Raw genomic sequence first — 9,533 nt, 5'->3', positions numbered from 1 at the left:
CTGAATTAAAATAACCGCAGAAGCATAAATTTAAAAAATAATATTCTATTTCATATAACGTAATATTTAATTATTTGTTTTTTCATATTTATTGCAAGTAATTTTGTAACACTTCGTCAGTTTAACTCTTTGCGGATTTATTTCGATAGATGTAAAATGAAAGAAAAGATTTGCACAGCAAAATCAAGAGTTTTTAAAAGGTATGAAAAAAACAAATTTCTATTATCCGTAGAGATGTACGAAAGCCTTCAGAATATTCCGGTAAAGCGCGGATATGTAATCTCAAGCATGTGCGCGACAAACGAGCTTCTCCATTATGTTTATCGTTTTGCAGATCGAAACGGTACAGCACAATATCCCGATTGATCAATACCATAACGAGTTGGAATCGCGAACGTATATTTTTCTTCTTCTTCAGCGCCGCAGAGTAAATGTTGACTCACGTTTGTTTTGAGTTAAGTACGTTTTGAGTTTTGATATTAGCTCTGTTTTTTATTCCTGAGAAACAAATATACGTTTTTTTCACTTCAACTTATTGCACCGTGTGCATCAGTTCCAGAGAGTGTAGTAATAAAAAACCAACCTATTGTTTAAACAAAAAGTAAAATTACACAATCGTTGCTAAGCTACTCATAATTCGCAGTACATACATGTATTGAGTTCGGGTCGACGTTCTTATTATTTATTCACTTGAGGTGCACATAATATTACATCATCATATCCATAAATGAGCTCAATCTTACGCGTTGCTTCATTCTATCTTATCTATGTAATGAATAAAAAAAGAAAGATAGAATGAAGTTTACATCGTGAGCGTCCAAAACGGGTAGACATCATGTCTACGCTCCTAAACATCGAGCGGTATTTGAACTGCGTGCGGAGTGATAAGGTGAGAAGAATATCGACCGAGAAGTGCAAAATCGTGATGAACTCTGATTATAATCGAATCTCTGATTATCTAGGATGTTCTAAATACATATAAAATATTGGTCAACGAATATTCTCTTTTAAAAATGTTACGTTTCTTTTCTTTGGTTTCCAACGGAATCTTCTTCGTGCACTTATGGTCAATAAAGAAAGAGACAATTTTTGAAAGATGTACAGACATCTCTTTAAGCTCTTAAGAGTTTCCGATTTCAATTAAATTCACCTTTTCAAAGTGTATTTTCAATTTTGGTGTGCACACAGTGGCTTTCGTTACGGATAGATGGAATCGCATCGTTCCATTATGGTTTATCATTTCAGTATACTGACGGAATTGCAGGAGTTTCGATATTGGTCGCGTGCTATGTCGATCAATAATATTCTCCATTGTTGCACCAAACAGTACACGTCGGATTTTACTGTTTCCCCAAACGTTGGATGCAGATATGATCCACTTGATTTTTTCCCAGTACCGTCGCATGTTCCATTTGAAATACATGTACGCGCGAAACTTTCAGTGAATTTTTGCGAGAATTTTTTACACAAACGTACTTTTCACGGAACGATGCATACGTTAATCGAAGTCATGCCAAACATACGGCAGCTATACCATCACGAGAGAGAGAGAGAGAGAGAGAGAGAGAGAGAGAGAGAGAGAGAAATCTATATTTTAATGATAACAAATTACCAATCTTTTTGCAAATCGATTCTGATTTTCATAAAATGAGTTGCAGGATCGTTTATAAAATTCGCATTTACTTTTTTAATGTAAGAAGATGTTTGCGGAAATTTTCCCAAAGTTTTTCCTTTAATTTTCACGCCTTTATAATAATAGGAACTCACGGAGCAAACGGATTGCGATCGAGAAGCGAGCTCGTAATTCGCCAACTGGTTCCGCAGTCAGCTTGGCCAAGGAATTAATAAGCACCATTGCAAAGCCTTCGAACCTTTTTGTTCGCCATTATCCAAGATAAACGATGGTCTTTCGGCGCAATGGGGCACTCAGCGGATAGGGGAAGGTGAAACTTTCGAATCGCTCTTGCGTCGGATGAAATTCTGCGGAGGCGGATGCTTCTTGTTCGCCTGACGGGACCGCGCGCGTATTTCGCCGTTTTCTCAGATCACCGAGCAAATGTTGACCTAGTTTCGCTGTCGGATTGGACGTTACTCTGTCTTTCGAAAGTGCTGACTGGAATACGCGATGAGCGAGAAGTTCGAGAAGCTACGGTGCTCGGTCCCTCTTTCTTCCACACGAGCAGAAACTCTCGAGATCGTTGGACCAGGTCCGAAATTCGACGAGAGATATCCGCTTGCGGCTGTTCGCGCGGGTTCTTATATTTACGAGCAGCAAGTTTCATTACGAGATAAAGTTCAACAGTGCGGCACTAACATTCTGTTTTTACGGAGCATGTAAATTACTTAATACGTTCGGTGCCAGATCCATTTTTAATGACTTGACCATCGGTGACCATGTGGTTACAGTATTTTTATTTACATTTGTTACGTTTGTTAAATAACATATATTTTACAATAGTTAAATAAATTACGAAACTGTTTATCATAATTATGTGAATCGCATATGATATCAAAAATTATTTTATATATACGTTTCTTTATATAACCAAAATATCAAATAATCTCGACCTCAACGGAAATAACGCAGCACGGAACAATTGAAAATTATAAATAAATATACTTATTTATAATTACATTTTTTAAATATAAATGGAAATTGCATTGATAAGAATATACGTATATAAATCAAATAAAAGAAAAATCCTATTATCGTTCGAAACGAATCTTGATCAATAATATTCATATATAGATTTACAAATACATTTTTTCAATTCTATTAACTGCGCGCCGATTATTTCATAACTACGTTTTTTTATAAGTATAGCCAAAATATCAAACAAACTTGAATGAGAAATCATCAATCCCTTATATAAGAATACTTATTCATAATTTCAAACATTAAAATTATAAACAAGTATACTTATTTATAATTAAATTTTTTAAATATAAGTGGAAATTAAATTAATGAGAATAAATCTGAAAACACACACACAAAGAATCTTATTACTGGTCGAAGCGAATTTTGGTGCTTAATTATATTCATATATAAATATAAAAATACATTTTTCAGTTCTATAAATTGCGTTCCGATTCGATTTATCATACTTAAAATACAATCACAAACTAAAACTTCAACTGAAAATAGGATTTTTCTTTCTCTCATTAAATTTTTAAACATTTAAGCTGAACGTTATTAAAATATTTTGATTCTTATTCATAAATAAAAATAGCAGAGAAATACAAATTAACTTTCTTCTCTTCATATTCTGTTTATATAAAGCTGTGTGATTCTATGATTAACTTCATTCAGATGATTTCTATCAAGGGTCCTTCATGTATGCTATGAATACATTTTACGAAGTAAAGACGATAGTACTCTTAAAGGGTTAAAGTAGTCGTTCTCGAGGGACCCGGCTAAGTTGATTCACCTCGTTTCGCGAAGGTGCCTCTTATTACGCGTTGCTATACGAAGTTTCTGTAAGCTCGCGCTAAGACACAGACAAGCGAGGTCGTCTTCAACGCGAAGTCACCCGGCCGAATAAAGCCGCGACTGAATGAGATATAACAGGATACTTACCCTCCCTAGTAAGATGCTCGCCAGTATAATGGTAAACCGTAAGTCGGCGGACGTTGCGCGAGATGAATAACGCTCGAGCACAGTAGATACGGCTTAATATAACTTTTTCCCGTGTACCTCGTTCTTTTTCTCGCGCTTCCGCGTCTTCTCATTTCGTCTTTTCAGCGTCGCGAGCTGGAGACGGATAGGCGGCGGCGTCTCCCTCGCAATTCGAGTAATTTGAACGCGCATCTGCGCGCCAGGTAATAGGATGCATCGCGCTTCCCAAGCTGGCCCGATACTCGGAGCAACCCGACCAGAGAAAAAAATGTCAATTCACCCAAGACACATTCATGAAGCAACGAATAAAAAATATACTTATTTCAAATCCGGCATGAGACATCTCTATTCCTTTTTAAATTCGCAAAATGAACTAAATTTCAAAGAGAATGTATCCAAAAAGAAAAAAATATGGTTTATCGGTATACTCTAATTTAGTAAAAAGTATAAAACATAAATTAAAATATTTTAATTTATCTAAAACAGAAAATTAAAATATTAATAAAAATTTTATACAGACCATCTGCTGTCTACTGATATGTATTATATAGATTGTCGATGTTTCAGTCTTCATTCCAAAATTTCCATATTCGATTAAAGGTTCGCAATCTTATAATAAAAGCCTTTCCTTTTCCTCTAAAAAAAAAGCGTCATAGACCCATAAAATGCACATAATTACATTGGGGACGTTTTGACAACGTGAATTAACAATTCGTGTCATATATATCAGTGAAACTATCGTGTAAATAAATACATATTATAAATACGTATAAATACACATAGAAATTAATTTTGCGCATACACAGTAGTAGACTTAAAAAAAATAAATTTTAGCAATCAGAGTATGATTTCTTATTTTTTTATTTACAGATAAATATTTACGAGTATTGAATTTTTACACCATAAATGGGAACCGTCTTCTTTACAGTAAAAAAAAAAAAACAAAATCTTTTCACAAAAAGTAGACATTCAAGATGGAGTTTACTAAACGTATATTATGTCTCATTTCTATTTCCCTTATCGTATGTCGCTTACCTCTAATGGCAACTGTCACAACGCCATTGCCGCCAACAATCGAATCTACTATCGAGTCTACTGTCACCGGTTTGAGGACGACAGAGGAAGAGGATAAGGTGGAGATGCCAAGTGTACCGCTGACCGAGCAGGTTATGGACCACAACATACGTGTGAGCGACGTGCCCGACGTGGACCCGGAGGCGACGAACGTGCCGGATTCGAGCTTGGACAGGAACCGGGTGATTCGCGACGTGGCGTATTTTATTCGCGCCCATAAGTTTCACGATTACGATCGTCGGTACTTCAAGAGCGCGGAGGAGGCTACGAGCAAGCTGTACGAGGAGTTCCCGAAACCCGGTTTAAGATCTCTGCACTGGGAGGTGCGTAAACACTGCGAGGCGAGTTTCGTCGAATGTCTCAAGTATCTCGAAAGGATCATTAGACTTACGGTCTTCAGGCGCGAGAACGACACCGTCACAATTATGAGAAAGCACAAATGGAACCCGGTGAACAATAGCGAACAAATCATGGCCGTACAACGAGACTGTCAGACTGCCCAAAGGCGGGACAATCTCGCCGTAGTTCCATTTCAGGGCCCAATCGGCAAGTACATCGATTTGTTACGAACATACCTAATCACGTCGGAAGAGTTCAATTTGCACATGCTAACGGCTAAATCGTTTTCCGATCGAATAACTGAATTAACAATAAGCGATATAAACTTGATTATATCCTTTACTTCCTCGAAAAAAATTAGATATTAATATATATAATACGACATTTAATGTTACAAGTTATGGAGAGACTAAATATAAATCTCAAATGTTTTTACATTAATCTACTTAAGTTCTCATAAACGATTAAAAAATGATTCTGTTTGGAGATTATACTACAAATATAATGTATACATATAAGCTTCTTTAGATTTATGTTGAATTATACTTAATTCTTAAAGATAGGTCTAAGAGATACTTATAATAAATTGAATAAAACTGTATCAGTAATTACTTGAAGTAGCACTTGAGATAGCATTAATATAGAAACGAGGACATTTTAATAATTATAAATAATTTCTTCACGTAAAGTCTTCATGCTGCAAAATATAAAAATCACTTGATTCTGACGTAAACCGATGAGATAATATCAAGTATTATTTCAATCGCAGGTGAAGATCATTGAAATCAATTTTCAGAACGCTTCCAATGGCGCACTACCGTCAGCTATTATATGTGCTGGTACACGATGCTAGAAGTCCCAGACTTAGCTACCTTCGGAGAACCCTGTGACAATCACGCCAACTGCCTTGATGAATACGACGTTCATAACAAGGATCCACGAGCGGACGACACGAAACCGTATGCCTGTGCCTTGTACAGTTTCTGCCCGGACCATTGTTGTCCCATGAAGCACATCCGGTACATGAAAGACTGTTATCAGTCGGAGAGCAATCCTTGCTACGCTGAGAATCAACCAGGTGCGTGGATGCCTATTACGGACATTTGCATCGCGCAAAAAGTTTATTTATATTTTCTAACTAGGTTAATTCTAAGTAGTACATACTGTATAATCATACTGAATTACGTTCATAAAACCTCTGTCGTAGCACGATGACTATATTATTTTTACCTATCAATACTAGGAAACACTGCGTTTAATTTCACCGCGTTTTTTTAAGTATTGTTTATAACCAATTCTTGTAAGAAATTTATAATAGAGAGTAGTTTTTAAAAAAAATACACGGAAAGAATAATTTTGCTAAAATACCTAAATATTTAGATACAGATTTAAAAATAATTTTGTTAGATTATCAAAATAATTATGTCCAAGCTAGTTACTAGAATGTCAAAATTTTTTGCATTGCTCATCAGATTTGAACAATGATTTCTTTATAATTTGATTTAACAAAATTATTTTCAGATATATCTAACTATATTTTTAGATACTTTGGAAAAATTTTTAGGTACTTTGGAATCATTCTTTCCGTGTAGTAATCTTTTAATTTCAATTTCGGAACTATCGATTCGCTAGTATTATCCGTGTATACAGTTAAAATTTGTGTAGATAAATTAAAGCCGCTTATCGTAAACTCTAAAGACGTTAACTCCACGGATGGGATTCTCGTTTTGTCTATGACAAACATAACGAGCCGGCACTTTACGGTCGAGCTTTGCATGCTCGTTTACATTCCACGTGCATCGTGCGCGCAATTAACCACCCTTGAAGTCTTTCCACCCTGAAGCGAACCAACCACCATCGTTGGTCGTGTTCGCAGCGCATCGAAAATGTACGCTGAACCGGGACGAGAATCGCGACTTCCAAGCGCTCAGGGCGAATCAGATTAATGTGAGCTGCGAATGTCATCGACGCGGTTATGAGTGGTCCTCCAGATTCGGATTGTGCATCGATGTGAACGAGTGCGTCCGAGGTACACACAATTGTACGCAAAACGCTGAAAGTTGTCTTAATCTGCCCGGTTATTACGTCTGCGTCTGCCGACTTGGCTACATCTACAACTCAGAAATTGGACAATGTGTTCGCAGTCCGGACATTGAAAGAGTGTTAAAAGGTTACGTGGAAGAACCAAAAGCTGAAAAAACGAGAAATCTGCTCGCCAAGATCGCCCGAATTATTGCCAGATCTACCGGAAGTAGTTATGTACATAACAGAGTCAATTTTTCATTCATTTTAATCATATTGATCTTAAATTGTACAGTGTCATATAAATCTTGATTAGACTTTTTAAATTTAATTTAAGAATTAAATGATTGATCTATTTGATATTATAAAATAAATGCGTATGCTTCTTAAACAAAAAGTTATCTACGTTCACATTGAAGAACATTTATGATATAAAATATAATATAATAAAATAACCTAGAAAAAATTAAAATAATTTATAAGTTATATATTCTATCATTTATTTTTATTCTTGCTTCGGAGAATCTTTAATATTTTGCGACGTATAATTATAAGACTATATTTGTATTAATAAACTATAATTAAATATATAAAAACGCGAGTAAACATATTAGATTACATGCAATGTAAAATTGCATCACAAGAAATCGAAAACAACTTTTCTTATATTATAATTAGCTTATGTCAAAAATCGTAATACACACACAGAAATATCGATTATTAAAACTATCAATCTTTTAATTTTATGATATAAAATATAATATATGTAATATGAATATATAGATAATAAAACATAATAATAAATATATAAATACATAAATTTTTATGTTTATATTTTTATGTTTTTATTGGCAATGAAAATTAATATGTCACTAATTAATAATTATTAAGGAAAAAGTGGGAGAATTATGCACAGCGAGTAATTGTGTGCAATTTAGTTTAGCACTTTTTCAGTAAATGAAGTCGCTATCGCGGCGAATTTCTAGACGTAATTTTTTTCAGATATAACCATAAGTTATATAATTTGAAAATGTAGTTAACGACAAAAATGAGAAAAAATGAAATTACATATTTTGATAGTAATTTTTACAAAGAAAATAAAATGATAAGTCTGTATTCTTATTTTGCGTTGATTTAATCGTGCATATCTTATTAAAGGACATTATTGTGTGCGTCTTTTGAGCTATTACTCATTGAATTAAGTTAAAAAGTCTTTGAGTAATCGTTTTTTTTAATCAAATTGTGCGCATGGACAATCCAAAGTTTCTTCCCAATGAAAAGTTCACTATTTGCAAAGAATTCAGAAGATATGGAACTCGGCCTAGTCGATAAATTAAAAGTAACATGACTTCAATGTTGCAATTTCAATGTTGTTATTCCATAACATAAATGTAATATAATATATATATATATATATATATATATATATATATATATATATATATATATATATATATATGGATTACATAACAGTCCAAGAAATGTACCAAGTCAAAAGAAAGTCAAAACGATGTACTTTGAGTCAAAATGATGATTTTTGATTAAATAAAATTTGGTAAAAATCTGACTGTTTATTGACTTTAAGCATGAAAACAAAGTCATTTTGACATCATTTTTATTTTTTATTGATTTTTGTGTGTTCCTTGAGAGTTATATTGTAGAGGACGAAATTATAACATCGACATTATGTTACATTAGTTTTGACTGAATGGTTTCAACACTGTCTATGTTCTGAATGGATCCGAAGTCATGAACAATGCAATGGAACTGATAACGTTGAGAATTACATATATGATTTTTGTTTAAATTAATTGTTTCAATTTTTGTATTATTTTTTCAAAGTTTATATTAATTTTGTACTAACATTGGCATATATTTAATATATGCCAATGTTCGTACAAAATTAATAGTTAGTACAAATAATATATTTTTTTCATTTTCCTATTAACATTCCTGAAATATTTTCCATGAAATATTTATTTTATTAATTTTATATTAATCTCTTATGATTTTTACTTTGTCCATGATTATCCAACCCATTTACGCAAAATTACCCGACGCATGCAAAGTTATTTTGTTTTTGCTTTTTTTTATTTTTTGCCAAATTATTACGACATTATCAAATGAAAATTGTTCAACATGAAAATGCATATCGATAAAAGAATATTTACAATTTGAATTTCCACGTTTACATTCATTTCACCTTCAAAAAATTAATATGTATTGTAAAGTGACAAATTTTCCTCTACATATGAAATCTTATTTAATTATTAAATCTCTCGTGTATTTTATCCAAAATATTATTTTTCAGCTAATTAAAAAGTTTATAGCAAATTAATTAATAATGCTATAGTATTGTAACTTACACGGTAACAATGCATTTTCGTCAATAGAAACAATTTGCAGCAATATTACGATCGTTGACTTATTTAATAAAATTAATGCAAAATTGTGAAAAGCTTGTTGACACAACATTATTGCA

General features: G+C 33.3%; 1 protein-coding gene across 1 annotated transcript; it reads left to right on the top strand.

Moving 5' to 3' along the window:
• Positions 1 to 200: 200 nt before the first annotated feature.
• On the top strand, positions 201 to 7,839 carry LOC105149047 (uncharacterized). The gene is made up of 3 exons (XM_087415970.1): positions 201 to 5,236; positions 5,826 to 6,107; positions 6,906 to 7,839. Exons 1-3 carry the CDS (start codon positions 4,591 to 4,593, stop codon positions 7,361 to 7,363), a joined length of 1,386 nt encoding a protein of 461 aa, XP_087272096.1. The 5' UTR covers positions 201 to 4,590; the 3' UTR covers positions 7,364 to 7,839.
• Positions 7,840 to 9,533: the final 1,694 nt, after the last annotated feature.

Source organism: Acromyrmex echinatior, chromosome 19 (genome assembly GCF_024713525.1).
Source record: "Acromyrmex echinatior isolate Ae372 chromosome 19, ASM2471352v2, whole genome shotgun sequence".
Taxonomy (NCBI): Eukaryota; Metazoa; Arthropoda; class Insecta; order Hymenoptera; family Formicidae; genus Acromyrmex; species Acromyrmex echinatior.
Note: the sequence above shows the minus strand (reverse complement) of the source record. Positions and strands in the feature narration are given on the sequence as shown.

Coding starts and splice junctions, on each gene's coding strand:
- LOC105149047 (XM_087415970.1), top strand. CDS start 4,591: ATGGAGTTTACTAAACGTATATTATGTCTCATTTCTATTTCCCTTATC. Junction 5,237..5,825: donor TCCATTTCAGGGCCCAATCG/GCAAGTACATCG, acceptor ATCAATTTTCAG/AACGCTTCCAATGGCGCACT. Junction 6,108..6,905: donor CTACGCTGAGAATCAACCAG/GTGCGTGGATGC, acceptor TCGTGTTCGCAG/CGCATCGAAAATGTACGCTG.